Source organism: Equus przewalskii, chromosome 15 (genome assembly GCF_037783145.1).
Source record: "Equus przewalskii isolate Varuska chromosome 15, EquPr2, whole genome shotgun sequence".
In the NCBI taxonomy this organism is placed as follows: domain Eukaryota; kingdom Metazoa; phylum Chordata; class Mammalia; order Perissodactyla; family Equidae; genus Equus; species Equus przewalskii.
Genome location: NC_091845.1, coordinates 1746573 through 1771946, shown reverse-complemented (window position 1 = coordinate 1771946; position 25374 = coordinate 1746573). Strand labels below are relative to the sequence as shown.

General features: G+C 53.5%; 1 protein-coding gene across 11 annotated transcripts in view; it reads left to right on the top strand.

Annotated features, from left to right (window-relative positions):
• Positions 1-25374, top strand: part of MGLL (monoglyceride lipase) — a 110536-nt gene that overhangs the window by 28816 nt on the left and 56346 nt on the right. For all 11 annotated transcript variants that reach the window (XM_070574563.1, XM_070574560.1, XM_070574564.1 and 8 more), the window contains one exon: positions 11498-11604. In XM_070574563.1, the coding sequence (XP_070430664.1) occupies positions 11498-11604 (107 nt within the window). The remainder of the gene's footprint in view (positions 1-11497; positions 11605-25374) is intronic.

The following is a 25374-nucleotide window of genomic DNA, read 5'->3' as shown; positions in this document are numbered from 1 at the left end:
GACCGCCAGGTGGAATTAGGCTCACCCATTTTTGGCACGTGGGCCTGCTTTTTGTGAGTCAGATACACAACATTTGTGAGTCAGATACGCAGCCCCTCCCCCAGGCCACAATGCTCCCAGAAACAGAAGACGTAGAAGACAGGTGCAAATGAAGGCACCCCGGGCCTGTGTATTTGAAAACCCAAATGCACAGACCAGAAAACCAGGGGGTGACCTGCCATGTAACTAAATGGTTGTCTGGAGCATTCTTTCAAAGTGCAAGCATCCTTCGCATGTTCTCACATGACTTGGCTTATACAGTCCGGCACGTAAGGAGAAAAGGAAGCCACGCACTACGGGGCAGGTGTGATGCTGAGCCTTGTGAGAACGTTGTCATTTAATCTTCCCAACACGTTGTCGTTTAATCTTCCCAACACGTCTGCAGGCCAGGGGTTCTTATTCCTCTTTTATTAGGTAAGGCACCTGAGGCTGTGAGCGACTTTCTCACACCAAAGGTAGGGTTCAAACCAGGGAGAGCTGGTTTTTAAAGCTTCCCCTTTCCATTACTCTACGTTTTCTCTAATCTCGTTCCATCAAATCTTGTAGACACACGTTTATGGGCAGTGGCCATGTTTTTCTGTTGTATCATTGGTCTGTGAGATAAAAATAAAGTGAATGAGTTGATTAAACCAAGTATCTGAAAGCCAGATCGCTGGGTATAGGTCTGCACGGAGAGAGATCTAGATGCATAGGTTTGGCCTAGTGAGTGGCTTCCAGGGGCTGGCATGGGGCATGTTCCAGAAGAGGGACCCATACTTCCCCTTCCCATGAGGACAGAACAAATGCAAAGGGAGCCGGCTGCATCACGGAGAATTTCCATAAAAGGTGAGGAAGAAACGCCCGGCCTCAAGAGCTCAGTATTGGGATAAATGGCCCATGCTGGCACTGAGTCTCCTGCTCCTGGTCCTGGGAGGAGGCTGGGGGTGGGGTAATCAAGCAGCTCATTCGACAGCATAGCATATGTAAAGCACCTACCTCAGCAAATAAGAATGTCTCCTTTTTTGCATAGTGGGGTAGCTAAGAGATGCACAGACACTTCCAACATAGACACAAAAAGAACCCACGGCAAGTGTGCAGAATAATCAGGATATGAAGTCTGAACTGTGGCTGGGCCGTGGCTACCCTGGGGGCTGCAGATTCTTCTCAGAGTACTTTAAAATAGGGGGCTCACAGACAAACAAGAAAAAGAGAAAGGGCTCTCTAATGCCTGGGGCAGGAGGGTGTGCAGGATGAGCTCTCAAGTGATCCAGAAGCACTCGTGATGACAGGCAAATCTCAGAACACGGGAATGTGGGCAGGAGCTCGGGGACCTCCATTTGCACCTGTCTTCTGCGTCTTCTGTTTCTAGGAGCACTGTGCTCTGGGGGAAGGGCTCACCAGGGATTCGGCTGGCCACACCCTAAGCCTGCACTTTGGGGACCCAACCGTGCTCTCCAGTGGGGAAGAGAGAAGTGGGCGTGAGTCGCGGAGGACCAGGGCCTCGCCCAGCCAGCCTGTATAAGCCCTGGGTCACATCAGAGTGGAGGCAGCTGCTCTGGTCCCCATGGTGGGTCCAGGGGTAATGGGCAGTGGGGCAACATGTATGGGAGGAGTCCAGGCTCCTAGACCGGGGTGCTGCAGGAAGCCGGCAGGCAGACGGGTGCAGGGCTGAGTTAGGGACACTAACTAGAAGGCCAGGCATTCAATCCGGGGGATGGCAAGAGGCTGCGGGAAGGGGTGGGGTGGGGAGGCAGTGCTGTGGGTTATTCGTGGGCTCCTTAGATGCCTTGACATGTGCTGAGTCTAGTCAATCAGTGATGAATGAGTGAAAGAGGCAGTGCCTTCATTTCAGGATTGCAGAGTAGAATCAGGTGTTCCATAGGGAACCTCCAGCTGATGAGGTGACTGCTGCCCTCCGTGAAGACCCATCCTGCACAGAAGCTATTCACAATCCATCACTCCTCCTTCTTGCCCCTCGGGAACACGAAAAGCTCCCCCCAATTTCCCTCCCATGAGATCATCCCCATTTAATCTACTGATTAAAAAACAGGGTCCTTGAATCAAATTTCCCTCCTTCAGTGTTTGGCATGTGTGTGATTTTGGCTGAATATTTAACATCTCTGTGCCCGTGTCCTTAATTCTCAAAATGGCATGAAACGGTGACACTTAGGTCATGCCTGGCGAGATAACATGAGCTCATGTGGACTGAGTGCTCACTAGCTGCTGGGCGCCAGGCTCAGTGCTCCACATCACTGACTCAGTCCTCGTGACTGGGGAGGGAGGGGCTGTTACTGGTGCCCATTTTACAGATAAGGAAACTGAGACACTGGTCTGAGGCCTGTGGCCAGTGAGGGGCAGACCCGGATTCCAGCCCAGAGAGTGGGTGCAGCCTGGCCCCCAGGGCGCTGCTGTGCCCCACGGCGGTTAGCACGGTAGTTGCTAATCAGGGTCACGGTCGGTTTATCTGCTTTTAATGATCTGTACCAAACGTCTTATCTTGGCCTAGCCAAGGTCTTCTGTTTTATAGTGTTCTTTATGATAATAATAAAAAAAAAATAATTTGAGGGTGGACAGCAGCATTTGAGGTAAAACATGCTGGATGCAAAGCTGTTCTGGGGGCCAGGCCCCGTGGCCGAGTGGTTAAGTTCACATGCTCCATTGCGGTGGCCCAGGGTTTTGCTTGTTCGGATCCTGGGCGCGGACATGGCACCGCTCGTCAGGCCGCGTTGAGGCGGCGTCCCACATGCCACAACTAGAAGGACCTGCAACTAAGATATACAACTATGTATGGGGGGGATTTGGGGAGATAAAGCAGAAAAAAAACAAAAAGAAGATTGGCAACAGTTGTTAGCTCAGGTGCCAATCTTTAAAAAAAAAAGGTTGTTCTGGGTTTTGGGTTGCGCACATTTTGAAAGGTATGTTAAATGAAAGAATGCATGAGGAAACTTCCACTGTGACCTTTTAAAAATTATTTTTTATTTTTTCTCCTCGGAAAATGCCTCCATTGAAGCTCCACCTTTTAAAAAGACTAAGATTGGGTTGGGTTTAGAGACGATTAGTCTAATTCCCATCGTGTTCCTGAACCTTGAGTTTGTGTCCCTCTGCCTTGTCGCCTCCTCCGAGCCTGGGGGATGCAGTCAGCGGTTCTGCCCCCCAGTCTGGGTCCTCTGTGCTCTCGCTCCCTGTGCCCACTCAGCAGAGCTTCCCTCCCCCTCCTGTCGTGTGTCCCCGCCCTCTTCTCAACCACCTGATTCCTCTCCTCCTCTCCTGGAGCCTCCTGAGTCGGCCACAGCTCCCCGCCCGCCTCCTGTGGCTCCTTTCAGATCCTCCTCAGCTGTCTGCACTCTGCCCTTCCTCGGGCCCAGAGCAGTCCCCGCCTCTGTTGAGGGGTTGGTATCTGCTGGGCTGCAGACGGCAGAAGCCTCGTCGCCAGGCAGAGTGGAAGCGGGTTTAAGAGGGGGATCAGCGGCTTTCAAAAGAGTGGGAGGGGCTGCAGGAGTGGTCTCTAGGCCTCCAGGATGCTCCCTTGACTGTTCCAGCCCACGGGTGTCTCTGCCTTCTCTGAGACACTTCATTCATTCATTCATTCGTTCATTCAGCATTTATGGAACAGAGGCCGGGCTAGCTGCTAGGCACGGGACACCAGGATGAATAAATAAAACATGGTCCTTGTCCTCAAAGGACACGTGATCTACTTACAATAGATTACGATGAGCGCTGGATAAAGAGATGTGAAGGCAGTGTCACAGGGCCCAGGAGGGAACAGCTCCCTCAGCCTGGAAGCTGGGAAGGACCTCATGGAGGGCATGAGTGGAACATGTGCCAAATCACGGGACACGGGCAGAGGTGCTGTGTGGAGGAACCAGAGGTGGTGTGTTGATGTCCTTCTTGGATTGGGGTCCAGGGTTGGAGAAGGGGTGGGCTGGGCGGGAGACCACAGGAATAAGCTGGTCAGGGCAAGGGGGCTTTGGGACACCACTTGACCACACACCGTGACATGATTCCGTGGAATCTTCCTCTTCTTATGTAATCACACCGTGGTCAGGAGTGCAGACATCTTTGAGCCAGCCTGACTGGGTTCAAATTCTGCTGGGTTCAAACCTTTTGCTGTGTGACCTCAGGCAAGCTGGTTAGCCTCTCACTTTTCTCATGTGTAAAATGGAGAAAATAGCTATCCTCGCCTGGTGAGGTTGTTGTGAGGGTTGAATGAGTTAGCACAGAACACGCTTAGACCAGTCTCTGGCCTCGGTAAATACCGGCTGTTAGCGGTGGCTATTATGTAATGCCTGCCTGACTCTGCACCAAGCATCCTGCTGGGTTATTTTCCATAAATTCCCTCAATCAGTCCTCACAAAGACCCTGGGAAATAGGCATTATTGATCTGTTGTACAAATGAGAAGTCTATTTCTAGTTCCTTCTATGAAATTTTAGACCCCTTCACAGGTTTACGTTCTATTTCCGTCCCCCTGCACGCTATTCGTGCTGCCGGAGCCCTGCCAGGGAGAGAGGAGCAAGGTCCTCCTGGAACTCTGAAAGAGGAGGGGAAACAGTTAAATTTGGATTCCAACAGAGCCCGTCACGCTCCTGTTTTAGTTATGGGAAAGGGGTCCAACTCAACCCCATGGTCCCACTCACAGGCCTGATGACAGACGTGCCGGGTGAATTTTTTCAAGTCATAAAATTTGGCAGTAAGGAGCCTGGTGGAAGTGGATGAGGAAGCAAGCCATCCAGCTGCCTGAGTGGGATGCCTTGGAAATAAGCGAGAAGTAACAGTACAGACTGCCCCGGAAGAGGTGGGCGGCGCCCTCCCGCCCCTTCATTTGAGGACGTCGTCAGGCTCCTTCCCCAGTCTGGATCAGAGGACCCCGCCTCACCACCCCTCACCACCGTAGCTGCTGCCCACGGGGAGGAACATCCACCGTATCCCTCTGACTAGTAGTTTCCTCCAACACAGCCTTAGCTTTCTGACTGTCTCCTAATCAAGTGAGCAGGCCATTCTTCAGGTGGGCCTTCAGCTTCTCTTCTGATGAAGGCTGGCCCTGCTGGGAGAGGCACACAGGAAGGAGGCCACTGCTTTCTGCTGGGTGCCAGGCTGCGCTGAGGGCTTTCGCCATATCAGCTCATTTAATTCTCCCGAAGGCCTTGTGAGGGAGGCGTCGCGGGCCCCGCTCTACAGAGGTGCAGATGGAGATGGGAGCAGGTCCTGGCCGAGCCCAGAGTCCTGTAGGAACCAGTGAGGGCCTCTTTGGTGGAGTGAAGTCTTTTCATCCCAGCGCTGGTGTCTGTCTTTCAAGACAGTGGTGGCTGCTGGCCTGTTTCCTGCGCATCCTTCCAGGGGTCCCTGCACAAGGTGGGTCCACGAATGGGCCTTGCCATCCAGGTGGTGAGCGAGGCGGTGGATGGCTGGAAAGGCAGAGGCCCCAATCTTGAGTTGCAGAGCCCTTCAGAGCACTTTCATGTGCCTTCTCTCACTTCATCTCAATGCCCCGTGGAAGACGTGCCAGTGTCTCAGGGACACTGGGACTGTTCAGATCCAGGAGCTAGCTCATGGGGAGCTTGGAGCGTAAGCCCAGGCCCCCAGACTACATTGGACCATCTGTGCATCAGAGAGAACCGCTCCGCAGTGGACAGTTACAGAGTGCTTTCTCTGTGCCGGCAAGACCCACGGTGCTCCACGTGCATTTTCTCAGTCACGCACAATGCCCTCGGAGGTCGTGGGTGTTAGGATTATCCCCATTTTACAGGTGAGCAAACTGAGACCCAGAGGGGCTAGCCACTTCCCCAATGAATAAGCAAAGGATATAAAGGGAGAATTAATTTTTTGATGGAGGAGAAATTCCACTTCATCAAACCTGGGCATGGACATGGCTTATAAATTCTGAGAAGTTCTGCAGCGTGTTCATCTCAAGGGCTGCATATGCTTTATTGGGAGCTGCCCCGCCTCCCGGGGCTGGATGCCAGGCAGGCCATCTGCTCCCGGGCTGGGCCTCCCCCTGACAGCCAGGCCTTCTCCCGGAATGACTGGCTCCCAACTGACTGCAGCCGTTAAAGAAGTTCCAGGACAAAGATCTCTGCCAGCCTCTTCTGCAACCTAATTTCTGGCCCTGTGGGGATTGCCCTGTCTGCATAAGTGGCCCTGCTAATTTTCTGCTGCTGTTCCTCGTCGAGGTGGCAGAAGGCCAAGGGAGGGAGGGAACGCTTTCCCTGGCACCTGCTAAGCGCCTGTCTCTGCAGGTTCCTTGACAAACATCATCTCCTGTCTCCCTGCTCTGTTGTGCGCAGCAGCCAGGCAAGCTTCAGTAAGTCAGCGCAGGTCACTGCCATGCTCCGTACTGCCCTCTGTACAGAGAGAGCACGGGCCCTGCCGCCTCACCTCGCAGGCCTGCCTTCTGTGCCTGGGAGAGGCACACCTGTGCTGGCCCGGGTGGGACCCTGCACCCGGACGGCTGTCATCTGCACCCATGATATTGTGTCTCTCTCAGCCTGGAGTTCTCAGCTTAAACACACTGAGAAGCCTTCCCCGGCCACTCCCTTCCGTCCAAGCACAGCTCCCTGTGGTCCCCTCTCTTTGTGTCATGGCACTTCTCACGGTACACGCTTACATGTGAGGGGAGGGACAGTGTTGTTCGTCCCTCTCTGTGTGCCCGGAGCCTGGCACGTGGTAAGCCTGGAGTCAGTATTTCTGGACGAGCTCAGTCGAGGGATCACTGTTGCCGCCATCCTGTGTGTGCAGGCTCAGAGCAGCCAGGCCACTTGCCCAGGGTCACGCATGGCTGTGCTGGGAATCAAACCAAGTGGTCCTGGCTTCAGGGCTCGCTCTCTGTGCATGGCCTCCCAGCAATGGCGCTGTTTACGCAATGTTCTCAACATCATGGTTCCTTAGTGCTGCATGTTTTCAGAGCAGAAATAGAATCATGGTGTCCTGTGAAACCCCAAAGAGAAGTTCCAGGCGGTGCCCGGGTGACTGTGGAAGTTGCATCAGGAAGCCTCGTGCTGGGGGATTTCCCCTTCCCCAGACAGAGCCGACATAAACTACACAGCTCAGGACTTGCCTTGTGTGTTCATGGCAAAGGGTGGGGGAGCTGGGGGTGGGCCGGGTGCTGAGGAGCATTGGGAGCTGGGGACAGCCCGGCTTGGGTTTAGACGGTGGCTTCACCTACAGCAAGTGTGTGGTGGGGGAGGGAGGGAGCTCTGACAAGGGGAGGTGGGGTGTCCTGACAGGTGGGAGGATAAAGCAATGGAAAACCCCAGTGCCAGCGGCTTCCCGAGGCCCCTGCTCCTGGGCCTGAGCTCCGAACGTGGGGCCTGTAGCGGCCAGAGGGATCCAGGCCCCAGGAGCCATCCAGTCCATCCACACATCCTTACAAAGCTCCTACTATGCACCAGCATTCTTTTCAGTGGAGAGTATAGCAGTAAGCAGGGCAGATGAGAGCTCTGCCTTGTGGAACACCTTCGAGGGGAGGAAAGAAAACATGGCGGAGGGATACGAATTTCAGATGATGAGAGTGCCAAAGACACGCTTCAGCTGAAGTGGGCAGAAAAGGCCTGAGAGCCGCAGGTCGCCAAAGCCAGCATGCGAAGGGAGGGTTGCCGGCAGAAGCCTCAGTAGGTGCAGAGGCGCCAAGGTGGGAACGGGCTGGCCAGTCGTGTGCCGAGCCGGCGATCGTCGCACCTCTTCTCAAGTCTGTGCCCCGCGACCTGAGCGTTAATAACTTGGGATCAGCCATGCTGAGAGCATATCTGCACGGTGGAAACTGGCAACAGTGAAAGTCAGGATCACCTCCCCCCCGGGGTTAAACATTTACCGGCATGCCCCAATGGGCATATCTGGGCACCAGGGACCAGGCTATGGCACAGGCAAGGGGCTGGAGGCCACCGCGGGGGCAGGCCTTGTTCTGTTGCAGCGGGAAGTGTCCGAAGGGTTTAGAGCAGAGGTAACATGATTTGATTTTCAGTTTGCCAGATGAAGTTTCTACGAAACAGACTCAGGTCCAGGGAACAAGTAAGTGTAGGGAAGAGGAGGTGGATGGATGATCAGAATTGGGGTCCAGGCAATACCTGAATCCAGGAACTCAGGAGAACGCCACTGATGGCGGCATCAGCTTAAGACCAGAGTGAGGCCAGTTGTGAGAGGTGTGTCTGCTGAGATGTCCGACCTGGGTCTGGGGGGAGGGGACTGAGCCTACAGGTGGGCCCCACCTGAGCAGAGAAGAGCTGCAGGAGCCTCTGCTCCCTGCGATGGGATGGCCACACCCGTCTGCTTCGTTCCCAAATGGAGGGCAGCTGCAAGCTCCAGGAGCTGCTGCATCTCTACAGACGCACCCGCGGTTTACATGGGGTGCTGCTCAGGGATAAGCGGCTCAGAGTGGCTGTAAGCCTCCACTCCAGAATGGCTGCCTTCTCGCCGCTGGTGAGTTCCGTGTGGCATCTGAGCAGCATCGTCACCCGAGCCACACACTGTGATGAGAGCAGGTGCTTCTCCACCTTGCTACACACCAGAACAACTGGGGAGCTTTTCCCACCCCAGACCAGTTAAACCCAGATGTTCCTCTGGGAGTGGGGCCATCCTCAGCATTTTTGAAAGCTCTCCAGGTGAGTTCAGGGTGTGGCAGAACTGGATTAGAAGAAATTTCTGTAGAGTAGGAGGCCAAGTATTTTTCCACATACTGCCTCGGGGGTGGCCTCGAGGACTTGTGCTGGCAATTCCAGGCACGATGACAACGCCTGTGCCACTCGTTTGGATGCTAAGTGAATCCCTGAAGCCCTCCTCCTTTGCCGAGTTGGCCCCTGCCGGCAGTGAGAGGCTGACTGTTGCATGAGTCGGCCTGATCACTTGTCTGTCTGCATTTACTGTGGGCTGAATTAATCCAGCAGCTGCCACATTCCCCAAGGATGTTAAAGTGCTTGAGCCGCCCATCTGGAAGGGCAGCCCCCTCTGCAGATGGGAGACGATGACCATGTGGCAGTTCCAGCCACGCTCCCCAGTAGCTGAGAGATGCCAGCAGCCGATGCCAGCAGCGTCAGGTGGGCAGGCATGATCTGCCCAGACCCATGTCCGGTCAAGCAGAGGTGGCCGGGCATTCCACGGAGCAGTGAGGAAAGGGAAATGCTTCTCCTGTATTTTTAGGAGAAGGCAGGGAAGACAGATGCCACAGGGAAATGAGGTTAATGCTGGTACTTGGTGCTTTTCTTCTCAAAGAATACAGAACGTGTCATGGTGAAGCAAACCAGGGCCGTGCTGTCCTGACAGCCGCCGGGGACGAGCTGCAGAGAGAACACAGGCTTCTGACACCGCAATTGTGCCTCAACACAGAGTCGCAGTGTGGCTGGTGGTAGCTGTGCTGTCTGTCCTGAGCCCTGAGCATGAGGAGCAGCGTGGGATATCTGGGGGCCAGCGCTCGGAGGAGAGGGTCTCACAAGGCCCACAGCCCGAGGTGGGAAGGGCGGTGCTGGAGGCCCCTTGTGAGGACAGGGAGGTGAGCAGCAGGATAGCCAGGAGCGGCAAGACAGGCACCCGACAGCATGGCTTGTATTCTGAGCCCACTGGTGGCCCGCTGGAGACCTGACGGCTGGTGGGGATGTGCTCTTATCTACACTTTGCCAACCTGCTCTGTGATGGGCAGTTAACTGCTCTGATCTTCACTCTCAGCTCTAACGAAGATGAAACATGCAACGATTATGTGGGTTAGAAATCTTGGATGTGGATTTAACAGGACTGTCACATACCAAATGCTCAGGGAGTAGCAGCTGTGTCGTCGTCCTCCTCCTCATATTGGCAGAGGGTGGATGGGTGTGGCTCACAGCAGTCACTCCTTGCCTGAAGGGGAGCGGAGCTCCCCAGGGTCTTATGCTAAGAATACAAGTCTTGACAATTGTATATTTAAGAATCCCCGTGCCCTCGCATTAGCCCCGCCACTGCTGGGCTGCTGGCTAGCATAGAAGCTGGGCTGCGGCACAGCGCGATGGCCACTCCTGTCTGCGTCCCAGAGCGGCATGCCCCATGGAAGGCTTTCCTGGGACCGAGCACCCAGCACGCTCTGCTTCCAGCTCCTGAGGCTTCTTCCACACAGATCTTGGGTGTGAATTATAGCTGTTTATGTTAAAATCTTACAACCTGCATCATTCATTCATTCAAACAGCATTTGCAGAGTGCCGACCATGAGTTCAAAATGGTACTGGCCACTAAAGCCGCAGTGAGGGAGCAGTCTCGTCATGTTCTCAGGAAGGTTATAGCCCCTGGTGGCGGTAGGCAGAAAGCAGCTGTCAGCCCTGCAGCAGCAGAGGGATTAAAGAGGGCTACGGAAGCCCAGAGGAGAGAGGAGACTTCACAGAACCTTCCGGAAGTTGTAAAATCTCTCTTAGGGGCCGGCCCAGTGGTGTAGTGGCTGAGTTCATGTGCTCCCCTTCAGCGGCCCGGGATTCGCAGGTTCTGATCTCGGGTTGCAGACGTGGCACTGCTAGTCAAGCCATGCTGTGGCAGCATCCCACGTAAAATAGAGGAAGATTGACACAGATGTCAGCTCAGTGACAGTCTTCCTCACACACACACAAAATCTTTCTCAGAGGAGAGGAACCTTAAGGCTGGGTCTTGAAGGAAGGGGAGGAGTTTGCCAGGTGGAGAAAGAGGGGAAGAGAATAAAAGGCGCACACATAACACAATTTCCAGTAGCCTGTGGAAGAATGAGTATAGGAGTAAAATTATTGCACTTAAAGATGCAAAGAGCTGCGTGTCAGTCAGGATTCTTCTCAGGTAACAGAAAACCCAATGACCTCAACAACACAACAAAAGGTGAGGTTTTGGGGGAAAGGCTGGCTTCAGGTCCAGCTGGATTCAGGGTTCAACAACACCATTAGGACTTGGTGTCCCTCCTTCACGTGGCTCTCTTCTGTTGGGTCACCTCACCCTGAGTCTTGGCCAGATGTTGGGGCAACTGTAGCCGTACGGCCTCCGTGGCTCCAGTCTTGTGGGAAATGAAAATGTCTGCTGGCTACTCCAACCAAAACTCGGGTCAGCTCTAATTGGACCTGGTTGGCTTAGCTTGAGTCACTTGCCTGTCCCTGAGCCAATCACTGTGGCCTCGGCCACAGAGTGCCCTGATTGGCAAGGTCTGGGCCACCTAGGTGGCCTGGTTTGGCAGAAACCATCACCCATGGAGGACCTGCCAGCACTGTGCCTGGTGCTCAGCATAAATTAGCTGCTGGGACCCTCCAGCTCCCCTGGAGGGAGATGCTGTTATGGTTACTATTTGACAGGCGAAGAAATGAAGCTTCGTGGACTGGGTCCTTTGCCTGAGAGCTCCCAGCAGAGCCAGGATTTGGGCTCCATCTTGTGTGACCCTGAAGCCCAGCTCCCTCTCGCTAACACATTAGTTTGTGATTCAGTCTCTGACTCGTGGCTGATGTCGCAAAGCTCCATACTGCTTAAGCTGCAGCCTCGTGGTCTCCTGCCTTCCTAACCCAGCTGCCCTCTCGTCCGCAGGGCCCTCATCTTTGTGTCCCATGGCGCTGGGGAACACTGCGGCCGCTATGATGAGCTGGCTCAGATGCTGGTGGGGCTGGGGCTGCTGGTGTTTGCCCACGACCACGGTGAGTACCCCCAGGGCCGCTGCGGGCAGGGCCCGGGCTGCTGGCTGATGCCTGGCAATTTGGGGATCCTCCTTTCTAGTCCATTTCACCTCCATCCTTCTTCCTCCTGTTATTCTCTTCTGATTGCTGCAGTGGAACTGGGAAAAGACTTTCTCCATGGGATGTTTCTAAGTAAAAAAAAATGTGGTTATGTAAACAAAAAATATGTCTGAGCAGCAGTTTCTGTTGAGTCTGGGGTTGAATACAGGCTGATTAGAAAGCTCAACTGAAAAACCAGTTGGAATGTGTTTACAGAATAACTTGCCCCAGGCCAAGTAATCCTCTCTTCCATTTACAAAGCGCTTTCTGTACAAAATGGGCCCTGGTTTTCTCCCAGGGGACTCCAGATGGAAGCGTGTCCTCAGTGCAAGTGCGGTTGAAACCTCAGCACGACCCCGAGGGGTTTACAAAGCATTTCAGACCAGGAGAACGGAACATGCCTCAGGAGGCCATACTGGTCCCAAGAAAGCCCCGAACACACACACCTCGAATATGCACACGCACACATGTACACATATGCACACACACGTACATACACGACCACAGGCCAAGTCTTTGATTCTTTGTCATATAACAAGATCCACAATAACCATCAAAATGCAGTGGTCCTTGCCTAAGTCAGTACGAGGTTCCTTGTTTCTGGGACATTCTCCATGGCTAGGAAGGCTCCCAACTTAGACCGTTTTTTGCCTAAGAGTCTTTAGAAGGAAGAGTTCCCTGTGACCCAGCCTGGTGGGTACCCACAGCTTCAGTGCAGAAATCTAGCATCCTGGCCTGGATCCAGAAATGTTGCTTCTGTTTTATCTGATTTTAAAATAGATAATTAAGTGACGTTGCTGGAAAGAGGGAGAGGGGAGCAGTGATGGGACCAGGAGGCCTTGTAACCAGGAGGGAAAGCTGTCTGGGTACAGAGAGCTGCTGATGTGGGCATAAACAGCTTGCTGGGGCCTTTCATGCGGAAAGCCCTTTTTAAGCAGATATGTGCAAGCATCCTCGTAATTGAGAATATTGACTAAATTCTTTCTTATTATGGTTGTAATGTTGTTTAGTGCTTTGCGAATGGTGCCAGTAATATTTGTGAGACTGAGAAATAACATTCGAGGATTGTCCTGATTTTCCCTGTGGGGGCTGTGTCATCATTGAGTTGGGCACTTTTTGCTTTGCAGGCCCAGGATAGGAATTATTTTTCTCCTATTGCATTCGTCTCCATTAAAATTCATTGCAATCCTCGTCATTATCTTCAAACTGAACGAATAGGGACATCCTGAAAAAAGTCTCTGGTTTGAATCTTGGCGTCGATTCCCTTCTTATCAGATGTCCTTGGCCAAATCTGTGGGCGCAGGTGACTGTTGTGCCTTATTCATTTTGTCTGACTGTGGAGATTTGAAAAACAATTTTAAAAGGCTTCTTTTCTAGAGTAAAGGGAGAAAAGCAGCAGCCCCCTTTGATGTTTCCGGAATCGCGCTAAAGCTGAGGCACAGCCCCGCGACGTTCTCAGTGTAACTTGAAGCCCGTTGTCCACGTTCACCTGCTTTAAGTTACTTTGTCTGTGGGTTTCTTCCAGCGACTCACTGGAAATCTCTCTGGCAAGTGTCTGAGGGGCATGTTTCATTCCCACAATGAACCCAGGTGAACGTGTGTGACTTTTGTTGTCCACAGATGGAGCCGACCGCACCTTACTTAGTAGGACACAGCGGGTGAGTGGCTGTCCCCGCGGGGTCTGGTGCGGGCTGCAGAAGCGGTCACGGGGCGATCTGTGCTTCGCTTCCTTCTTGCTGAAAAACGCGTGAGTGAGAGGAGGGATCTGAACCCGGCCTGCTGGTTCTACGGCCGGCCCTCCTTTATTGCCTGCCACTCTGTTCACACCAGGCAAGAATACACACAGAGACGTATGCAGACGTCATCCTTTCCAACATGGCTTCAAATTTAAATAAAGCATATACAGGAGACTGTCAGGGCGTTTGTCGTGCCACCTGGAGGTACATGAAGGATTAAAAGCACAGGGCTAAAAAACCTGCTCAAGGGCCCATGGCCTCAGTGCACTCCTGGCCCAAATCTTCCATGTCGTAGTCATGTTGTCATCCTGCGCTCTTGTGTGTTGTCAGAGGCCTGCTGCTGGGACCTTCGGCTCCAACAGCAAAAGCGCTCAGACTCAAACACACCAGGGTCCAAGGCCCCAGGGGACTGCGCTTCCCAGCTGTGTGGTCTCGGGGACCTGGTGTAACGGTTCACTCCAAGCCCTAGTCCTCTCGTCTGCACATGGGCTGTCGTCTCCAAAGGCTGGGCTGCAGTGAGCATTGTGGGGAGATGGGGCACATGGAGGGCCCAACAGAGTGGGGGCCTTCTTTACCTTCAGTTGGCCCCTCCCAGACCCCCTCCCGCCACAGTGCAGACCAGCTGGCGTGCTGGTACCTGATCCAGGGACCCCAAGGCTCTGAGTAGGAGTAGGCCGGGAGTCAGGGGCTCTGGGCTCTCAAGTGGGTGTTGCTGCCCAGGCGGGTCGTTGGTCAGGCCTGGAGGGCTGCTGCGAGGACAGAATGAAGCCATAGATGCGAAAGTGCTTTAACAAAGGACCAGGCCTCCCGACCTGGTTTCATGAATACGGTTGATAGAAACACGGCTTTCTACAAATCTGCTGCTAACTTGATTTGAAGTTGATCTCGTTGCTCAGCTGTCTTACAGTGTTGCATTGTTTACACAGGAATCTCCACGTGCAGTGGTGGCAGCCTGCCTGTGTCTCTCAGCACACCTGGGGACTGTGCACAGGGCAGTTCAGTATTTCATTTAACTTTGTTTTCTATTTTAACCTTAGAATTTTACAGGATGACCTCATGGGTATGAACAGCTTGCCAGCAAGGAGAATTATGATTCCTGCCGTTTGTTGAGCGCTGACTGCATTCCAGGCCCTGCAGTAGGCACTTTCTGTGCACCATCTCTAATTCCTCATAACAGTTAACGTTACCTCCCCATTTTAGAGGGAAGGATTCCGAGGGTGTACAGTCAAGGGAGTCCGTTCTCATTGCACCAAAGCGCATGTGCCAGGGGGGGGCCGTTGGACTGCACGCAGAGGCAGGAAGGAGATGCAGGAAGCAGCGCAGACTACGGGGCTGGGCTCCTATTAGGAAAGCAGACCTTTCTTGGAGCTCCCTGGCAGATGCCGGCTGCGTCCCGTTGGCCAGCACTGCATCACGTGGCTCCCTCAGCTGCAAGGGAGGCAGGGAAGATGATTTGCTGACAGCATATTTTCTGATCCCAACAAAACAGGGTTCTGTGCGTAAGAAAGAAGCAGAGGATGGACGGTGCTAGTGGCCATCTCATCCTCTGCCGCACCGTACTTCCAGGGTTATTATTTGAGAGAGCATTTCGCAACCGTTTCTACTGTATAGAGTCTCTGGGTATAACCGTGTCGCCTTTCTGTCCCGCCATCCCTATATTCTTTCATAATTTTTGATGTGAAGGCTATGACTGGCATCATGAGTAAGTAGTGGTTAAAGTTCCTGATTGTCTGCCAGCCCTGCGTTAGGTGTCTTATGGGGAGAAACGCGGACACAGCCACTGTCATCCTAGTGGCACAGTAACCTCTCTCCCCCAGAAAAGTTAAGCAGCCCCTCCTTGTGCTCAGCCTCACGATGGTGTTTATTCTCCTGTTGGCAGCTGTTCCTCTGTGATGGAGGCAGTCAGCTCCTGGCAAACAGAGACTGTGTCTTATTGTGTCCTGGGGTAGCTCTTCCCTCTGCCCCCACAACCTTCTCATCTGCTGTGCAGAGCCCAGGACTGAGCAGAGAGTAGCGGCGTCACTAGTGTTTGTTGAATGAATGAAGGAGTTGTGATCCAGAATAGATCAGACCAGAAATGTCTTAAATATCCACAGCAGAGCAGCCACATGAACGTATCCACGCTGGCAGGGCGCTGCTGAATCTCCTCCTCATGGAGAGACCCAGCACAGTGGCCGTGAACTCTGAGGCTGGTAGCCAAGGTCGCGGCCGGGGCAGCTGTCAGGTGCACCTTGAACGTGATGTGGATTTAGGCTGAAGCAGAGGAACCACAGGGCTTATGACTCAGGTGTGCCAAGGTGTGCTCAGACATACACAGGCTTCCCCAATGTCTGGAGGGCTGGCAAGGTGGCTGGGTCTTGTCGGGTGAGTAGGAGCTTGCCAGGAGAAGAAAGGGTGTAGAGAGAGGCACTGATCATTGAGAGCTGAGGTTCTCACCTTGGCTGCCCATTGAAATTACTGAGGAGCCTTGAAAAGTACTGATGCCTGGGTCCTCTCTCATAGAGGCTCTGGTTCTTTGGTCCTGGGTGTGGCCGGGGCATTGAGACTTCTAAAATCACCCTGAGTGGTTCTAATGTGTGGCCAGGGGTGATAAACACCGTTCCAGACAGAGGAGACCTTACAGGCAAAAAACACACACACGATGTCACACGCTCATGTCCTGTTCAGGTAGAAATCCTGGCCCAAGGATTTAGCTGGGCCCTGGAGCTTAGCGGCAGGAATAGAAGGAGAGTGAGCCTCTGGCTTGCAAGGCTCGGGACCCTGTAATGAGTCCCTGCGGACACTTGGAGCTCGTGGAAGACTTTGAGCAGGGAGTGGCAGGATGGCAGTTGGAAGCAGAGAGGGTCACCAGGAGCTGTCAGAAGACAGGGTCCACGGCAGGGGCAGGGAGGGGAGGTGCGGGCCGGCAGAAGTGGAGGAGCTGCCGGGACGTCCGAGCAGGTGGGGACACCAGAGGACGGACTTTCTGTGCTGTTCTGAATATAGCACAGAGAAAACCGGGCTCCTGCTCGAGGGTCCCTCGGTCACCGGCTGCTGGCAGTGACTCACTGGAAACCCCTCGGCCTTCTCCGCAGGCAGAAGCAGTGGTGTGGCCGTGGGGGTGGGGTGGGAGGCAGGGGGTGGGCTGGAGGTGCTGGAGGCAGTGGCTGTGGGAGCTGAAGCCCGCTCCATCCTGGCTGTGGGCATCGCTGGCTCCAGGCACAAGGCTGGCGGCAAGGTGGCCCGTCCCGCAGCAGCCTCCTAACTCTGCTTCCTGACACGTTTGAAAATATATTTGCTGGGGCCGGAGATGCTCCCTCTTTGTTTACAGAGTACAAGAGACTGATTAACAGGGAATTAATTATCTGCAAATATTTGAGGGAAGGTGTTAAAGGGAGTTTTTTTTTTTAGCTCAGCTGGGGTTTGTGCGAAGAGGAAGCTGAGGAAGGTTTGTGGGCGGCAGTTATGCTGGTTCTCGTGGGGGCAGGGCCTGCGCAGTCAGAAGAGGAGTATTTAGGAAATTCAGGGGAAAAAAGATGAGAAGTGTATGTTTTCCACACAGGAAGACAGATTTGAGTCAAGGTCTCTTGCTGGATCTACTCTAAAACAGATTGCCATCAGTTACAGAAATATATCTTTGTTTGAAATGTTTGAAAAATGTGTTAATTTTTCTTGCCTTGGTAAAACTGAGGGTGAAAATAATAGAGCGGGTTGCCCTTTGAGGCTTTGAGAGGTCACGGGTCCCCTGTGGCTGACGTGCAGCGGGTCTCGGGCTCACCGCGAGGGCCCCAGGTGTCCAAGTGCCGCTCTCCGTGGCCTTTGAGGCCTGGCAGTCCCTTCCTCCTCGTCCTTCTTTACTCCCATAATTGAGCGGACACAAACCTTCCGTCTTGGATGTAAATCTCTGGCATGGATTTATTCGGTGGCTTGCCTCTTTCTTAAATAAAACAAAGACTTCCAGGAGCCTCGGTTTGCTCATCTGTGAAATGAGGATGGGTATAATAACAACAGGGTTATGTTGTGGTTATGGATAAGATGAGAGAAAGCAGGGTTCTCAAACCCCAGACGCATCCATGTCCCAGAAGGCTTGTGGATACCCGGGTGGCTAGGCACCCCCCCGATTTTCAGATTCAACTGGGAAAATTCCAAGAAGTGGGGAGCCAGGGCCCCCACAGCTGTCTCTTGTGTCGAGTTTACTTTAAATAAGGTGCAGTGTAAATAAGGTGCAGTGTAGATGTGGTTAAATTGGAAACACCCTATTTGCAATAAACAGATTCAGTGTCTCATAGAACTTGTATGAGGACCTCCTGCGTGCTGGGTCTGAGCCGGGTGTGGCAACGTGGAAAGGCACGGACCCAGTTACTGCCTCCACGAACCCCAGTGCAACAAAGGAGACAGACATGCTTTAGAAGAACGCAGAGTGGAGGGCTGTTACGGGCTCTGGTGGAAGTGAGCCTGGGGCAGATGGCGGGGGGGTGGCGCCGAGGCTACCCTGGGGAGTGATCATGGGGAAAGTCTCCCAAGGCCGTGACACTTTGGCCCTCGGACAAGTCACTGAACCTCTGTTTCCCCAGCTGTGACTGAGTCATAGTCCTCACCTGGTGAGGACCACATGAATGTGGGAGCTGCTGGGTGCGTCAGAGATGCTCGGTAACTGCTGTGCCGCCCTCCCCGGCAGACTGCTTGCTCTCCACCGCGCGTTAGACAGTACCTTTAAGAAGAGAAACTTTTTGTTCAGTTCCCTCGGATTAAATGGAGTTTCCATCCTTTCTGCAGCCAGTTGCTCACACTTCTCTTTTTTTCAATCCGAAAGCAGTCTAGCCACCATGGGACTGCCCTTGCACGGCGTCACTGTCGCAGAAGCAGCCTCTTTATCAGCATCTGGGGTTTCCCCTGGTGACGTCTGGTGTAGTCATCGCTGGGCTTTCACCCACTGGTGATTTCATTTAAGAAAAATTTAGAAAGTGATTGCTGTGGAAGATGCTCGCAGAGCACTGACTCATGCATGCGTGAGCCAGGCACCCTGTTGGCGCCATGAAGCGCGTAGTCCTTTCCAGGGCCCTTGGCGAGTTTGTGGTCTGAATCCTGAATCCCCAGTTAGTGTGAGGGGCTTTGAAAGCCAAGTAGATGTTTCTGGAAATCCAGCGCCATCTTTTCTCGTGCTTGAGTTGCCCGATAATTTGCCACCTGGTTATTTTTCAAAAGGAATGTACCCCAAGGGAGGGTTTGTGTATTCGAAATTATTCATATGGTCCCCGAGGTGGAAATATTTGAGGTTTTCTGGTAAGGAGAAAACAGATATCACTCTGGGTTTCTGGAAGGAGCAGTTTCTGAAGTGTTCAAATGAGTCACTTGTTGGAGGAGGAAAAAAGTCAAATTACTTACATGTGAGGCTGTATTAAAAAGAAAGACCAAGGAATTCTAAGGAAGGAAATTCTTCTCAGTGCCGTGGATGCTCTTTGCCGTGCTTCAGGAACTGATAAAACATGTACCTAATCATAACATACTCATAGGCTAGGTTTGAAAGTAGAGCAAAAACGTTAACTTTGGCATCTGAAAGACCCAGTTTGAGTCAGTTCAACCACTTACTTACTATGTGACCCTGGGTAAGTTACCTAACCTCGCTGAACCTCAGTTTTCTCATCTATAGCAAGAGAAAAATTAAAATCTCTACCTATCCCATAGGGTCAGTGGAAGGATTAAATGAGGTAATCCATGCGGACTGCCTGGCTCACAGTAAATACTCCATAAATATTGGCTCTGATGGGTGACTACTTACTGGTCTTAGAAAAACCTGAGTTTGACACCAATTGCAGCTTCATCCTAGTGTGGTTTCCAAATTTGAAAGTAGTTGTTAATATTACTTATCTCATGGAGTATTTGTGAGTCCTCACAGGGGGAGATGATATTTATATTTAATTAATATTTATTAATATTTATCGTACTCCTGGGCCAGGCCTGGTGGTCTAGTGGTTAAGATCTGGCACTCTCAGCCCCGTGGCCTGGGTTCCTTTCCAGGTCAGGGACCACACCACCTGTCTGTTGGTTGTCATACATGATGGGTGCGTGTTGCTGCGATACTGAAAGCTGTGCCATCAATATTTCAAATACCAGCAGGGTCACCCATGGTGGACAGGTTTCAGCGGAGCTTCCAGGCTCAGACTAGGAAGAAGGACCTGGCCACTCACTTCCAAAAAACTGTGAATAGCAGGGCAGCACTGTCTGATACAGCCCTGGAAGGTGAGAGGACGGCGCGGAAGGACCGGGCAGGTTCACTCAGCTGCACCCAGGGCCGCTAGGGGTCGGCTTCCACTCCACGGTGCTGACAACAAAATTGTACCCCTGACTGTCCATGCAAAAAGCTTTTCGAACGTTGCCTTGTTTGCCCCTCTGACAGCCTTGAAGTCGGTGCAGTTATTGTTACAGGAGAGCTCGCGTGCACCCTCCATGCGTGCCTGCCCTTCCCCAGCGGGAGTTACCGACCATTCTGCACACTCGCTGTGGGCCAGGCCTCTCCTGGGCATCCCCACCCTTCACCTCATTTGTTCCGCACGGCGGATGTAGCGCATGGACGTGGTCTGCCCGTTCTCCAGACAGCGCAGCAGAGGACGGGCACACAGGTGGCAGGAGGCCGGCAGGCGCTCCTCCTGCTCCAGGTCTGCCGCCCAGAGCCCTCTCCTCCGGCCCGCACGGGCGGCTTCCCCTGCAAGCGCAACACAGCTGCTTCCTCCTCCGCCTTCGCAGAGTCCGAGGAGTCTGCTGTGTGGCCAGTTGCTCTCCCTGTCCCCCCTCCATCGTGTCAGAGCCAGGGTCCTGCCTCTGGGAGGGGAGAGGAGGACAACCAGCCTGGGCAGGGTGGCACTATTCTGTTAGCTCAGCGAGCAGGACTGGCTGCCACCTGGGAGGCTCTGTGCCAGGGCACGTCGGCAGAACCCAGCTAGGGGAGCAGCCCAGGGTCCCCCTCAAGCCAGAAAAAGAACCTCGTTATGGCAGGTGAGGTGCTTCATAAGCTTCTGGTGGCAGTTCTTAAATGTGCGTTACCCACTTGGACGTAGTAACTGGCTGCACGTCCATGACGCCTTTCCTGAGGTCTCATCGACTTTGCTTCCTTTCATTTCTACAAGCCGCCTCCATGGCAACTGGAGGGATCGTCGCCTTCGTTTTCCAGGTGAGGGAACAAGCCAGGAGCGGGAGGGCCAGGATCACAATTCCCGCTCAGACTCTGTGAGGCTGCACTCGAGCGCCTTGATTCTTCTCCTACTGGTGGTAAAAGGAAAAACTGCAGGCCCCCCCGCCCCGCCTTGCCTGGGGTACTGAGACACAGTTGGATCTAGTTGGCAAGCGCCGTGGGGGTGCTGTGCATATTCGGTGCTCGCCTGGACATTCGAGAAGGAAGAGCTCACATGTGAGGGCTGGGCCAGTCGGAGCCTGGAGAGCTGGGCTCCTGAGGGCCAGGCCAGTGAAGTGAGTGGGCAGGACGTGTGGGAACCGAGGCGGCCTGAGTGGCTGTGTTGTGAGTTCTGGAGCTGAGCCAGGCTCTGCCTGAGACAAGCTGTGGGCTGACCTCCCTGGGCCTCTGATTCCTCCTCTGCAAAAGATGAGACCAACACCACCTGCGACATGAACCGTGGTGGCCGAGTGCCTTATCAGAACCCTTGTACATGCGAAAGCACTTGGATGGAGCTGGAAAAGCAGCATGCAGTCTCGGCTCCAGGCCACTCCTGTAGGTGTGGCTGCAGAAGCGGCTTCCTCTGGATGTCCGATTCTGGAAACAGTGATTGGGCAGCAGGTGACACTGGCTGCTGGAGAAGGAGGAGCCCTGCAAAGACACCACCCCACACACAGCATCTCACCCCTACCCTGAACCAAACCAGCAGCTCCAACGCAGAGGCGTTAGTGAGACGCAGCACGTGGAAGAGCCGGTGTGCCTGGAGAGCTCCGGGAGCAGGGCGGTCTGGTCGTCGGCCTCCCCGGGGCTCCCTCCCACACGGCAGGGCACTCTCTCAGCACGGTCAGCCACGAAACACACCCCCCAGCTGTAAGTGCTCTGAGAACAGTGAACAGGCCTTGCTGATCTTTACCTTCCACCTGGTACCCAGCACTTGATAGCTGCTCAATGAACGTCTGCTGAATTACAAGGCATTTGATTAAAAAGGATGGTTTTTCTGGGTTTGCCCAAGTTCAGACTCATGAATGTGTATGAATTTGGACTGGAGGATGGGCCTTGTTTAGAGATAATTCAATAGCGCTTTCCCACCTGGGAAGATTCATCGTCTCTGTGCTAGGGATTTTTTCTGTGGGCCAGCCCATTTAATCCTTGCAGCAATGTGGCGAGGCAGGCGATGTGCCCGTTGAGGAAGCAAGCTCAGAGATGTAGAGTAACTTGCCCAAGGCTACACAGCCATTGGGTGGCAAAGCTGGATTCAAATCCCCACACTCTTTCACCTCACTAGGATTTTAACTTTTAGAAAGCTGCTGTGGGGTGGGGGCCGTAGCGTCTGTCCAACCAGTGATGCCTCTCTCGGTGCTGTGCCTCTGAGGAACCTGGCTGGGAGTGCGGTCCCCCCGCAAGTGGCCCTGGGGTTTCTGCACCATCCGACAGAAGTGACAGAGTGACTCCAGGAATAGCTCGTGACGTGCAGTCTGTCAGGGGTGCCGTGCCAGCTCCCCACCACGCACCTTCTGCCAAGGCTCTGCTCAGAGATGCTCTGACTCCCAAAGGTGGCACCCAGGCCCAGCCAAGGGACGGACACAGAGTCAGGGGCCGAATTCAGGAGTGGAAGCACAATGCTTTCGCCCCGATTCCTTGGCTCCCACACCAGCAGAGACAGCACCGCGTGTCCCGTGCTGACTGCATTCTGTGAGTATCTCACAGGGCTCGGCTCCCTGTTTGCAGCTTGAGCTCAGCCCAGCACACTCTCTTATGTGACTCTCCTGGATGGAGCCCCAGGGACTGGGGCACAGGGCCTGTCCCACTGTGTGCCTGGGACTAGTCAGTGTACCTCTCTGAGCCTCAGCTTTCCCACCTGTGTAATGGGGTCTGAGGCTTCCCCTAGAAACCGTGACTCATGGAGCCCAGCACAAACTTCGTACACAATAACTGTGGGCTCCCGTGGAATTCTCTGCCTTCCCTCCTCTCTGCTTTTGTCTGAGAGGCTGCACTCACATCGCACAGGCTTCCCCACTGCGCCTCGAGCTTCCTTTCTCCAACGCAGAAAACCAAGCCAGCCAGGCCGGGCCTGCCAGCAGGCTGTCAGTGTGCAAGCCGGGGAGCAGCGCTGGGTCATTTGGGCACCACAATAATAATGATTCCTTTCCAGGGTTGTTGTGCAGATGTCACCAGATTGGAAAAATCGCTTAGAGGGTTTATTCAGTGGAAAATTTCTCTTTTACCGAAACAGGAGAGGAACCATCTGCAGTATTTCATCTGAGGGCGAGAGGGCCGGCCTCCAAGGCCCGGGCGGAATCAGGCGGGAGGGGCTGGGCTGACCTGAGGCGAGTCGGGCTGTCCTTCCTCCCAGCTGGCCCTCCAACCGAGAGCCCCTGAGGCCATCGGGCTCCCTGGGCTCGAAGCGTCTCGATAAAGTGGCACCGTGTCTGTGAACTAAAGCCTGTCCAAGCGGGAGAAGGTGCAGTGAGAAATGAGAACACGCGGCTAAGCTTTCTGCAGTCACAGTGGATAAGACACCCAAGAGGGAGGTGAACTGACCTCCACTGAACACCCACGGGGTGCCAGGCACCATGCTGAGAGCGTAGGGACGGAGAGAGGGGTGAGGACAGGTCTGGAGAGGTCTGAGACATGGGTGGGGGAGCCCTGCCTGAGCCCGCGTTTCAGCTGCTGCAGTCACAAAGTAGGGGAGCTGGTTTACCACGCCGGCGGCTGTTTGAACCAGCTGTCCAGAACCTCCTGCGTTGTCCTCACCTGCAACTTAGGGCTAATGCATCTCAGCATGTCTTCAGGAGGGACATTTCCCCTTTAGCGGTAGCTTGTCATTGACATGATAAATCGACTGGCTTTCCCATAAAATAGATCTGATTTTTAAAGGGCTTTTTAAAGAGCAAGAGAGGAAAGAAAATTGTAAGTGACTTCCCCGTGCTCCGTGCTCCACGTGACAGAACTGTTGAGAGATTGACACCTTGTCTCTCAGAGCCAACAATGGCATGTGCCACAGAGGGAAGCGTGGCTGCGGCTTTCATTATACACAGCAGCCTGGGCTGTGTGAGGGGGCTGTGCAGCCCCGGGTTCGGTTTGCTCAGAAGACTTCTTCCTATTGACATTTTGCAAGTTCCTTCACATCTCTGAGCCTCGCTCAGTCCTTCATCCATTCATTCTTCACTCTGTAATTTACTGAGCACCTGCCATGGGCCAGGCCTGGTCCTCAGCACAGGAAATACAGCTGTGAACGTGGCAGACAAAAATCCCTGCCCTAGGCAGACCATAAGCAGAAGTGAATGACTTTAGAGAGCATAAGTTGGAGATAGGTGTTGCAGAGGAAAAGGCAGGGCAGAGGGCAGGACGGGGGGGTGGGGTGCCATTCTACATAGGCGGGCCCCTCTGAGAAAGTGGCAGTGGGACAAAGACCCGAAGGAGGGGAGGAGCCAGGCAGCAGTTGGAGGAAGAGGGAAAGCCAGTGCAAAGGTCCTGAGTGGGAGAATGCCTGGCTCAGGAGCCCAGCAGTCAGGAGACCAGGGGACCCGGGTGCAGGGAGTGGAGAGAGTGGCGGATGAGACAGACATGACAAGGAGCAGGCCCTCGGGGGCACAGTGAACCCCGGTTTTCTCACTGTAAACTAGTAATAAATGACCTCACATGGCCATCATGCAGATTTGATGGGATTAACGTGTACCGGAAGTACCTACACACCCAGCAAGCGCCCAGTGATGGTGAGCCACGTGTGCGCGCGGTTCCTACTTCCAACGTGCGGTCAGTCGGCTCTTTACTCTCAAGGTGTCAGTGACACGTGGCTAAACGCAGCTGCGCCAGGATGGGCCTGGGGTCAGACCCACCCCGGTGGGCATCAAGGAGTGCTCTCTCGCTAGCAGGTCCCCCCAGCTTTACGGCACCGTCACAGCTTCTTAGTTGTCCCAAGGCTCCTCAGCGGCTTTTTCCTTTAGGGAGGTAAGTGAAGAGTTTCTTTATCTGGAGAAGTCAGTTCATCTGGGGACTGATGATGCGGTCCCTGCGGGAGCTTCAAGTGGCATCGAGCTAGGCTCAACCGTCTTTGAAAGTCGAGAGTTCCAAAGCTAAGACATAAAATCCTGGAGGCCAGGAATCATGTCACTAATTTTATGTGTGTGTGTGTGTGTGAATATTGTGTATTTTATATACATTTTATATATTATGCATTGGGATATGCTCAGTACCATTTCTAACAAACAGTAAGAACTCAATAAATATTTGTAGGTTGCTGCTTTTTGCCACGATAATAGTGCATAACAACATCACCAAAACTCATTGACCTAAGACAACCCTAGCTATGTCTTTCTTGTGTAGCTATAGGTCAGCTGACTTAGGCTGGGCTTGGCTGGCCTTAGCTGCAAGCCTCAGGCTGGCGCCAGTTCTCTCCATGGGTCTCTCATCCTCCTCGGGCCAGTTAAGCTAGCTGAGTCATATTATTTCCAGGGTGATGTCAGGACCACAAGAGGATAGTGGAATCTTGTGATGCTTTTTAAGTCTAAGCTCAGACTGCCCGGTCATCACTTCTGCCCATATTCCACTGGCAAAAGCAAGTCACATGGCCAAGCCCGACATTCACAGGTTGGGGACATGCATTCCTCACATGGTGGGAGGACCCATAATGACATGTGGTAAAGAGCATGGATGGAGATCTCCCCAGAAAAGACCTAGAGCCCATCCCGCTATTGACCTAGGCCTTGGCCATCAAGGGTGGGACCCGAGGTGATTCTAAATAGTACATAGACAATCACTTTTTGTTTTAAAAGATGTATATTTATTTTATGATTTCTCTATCAGTTA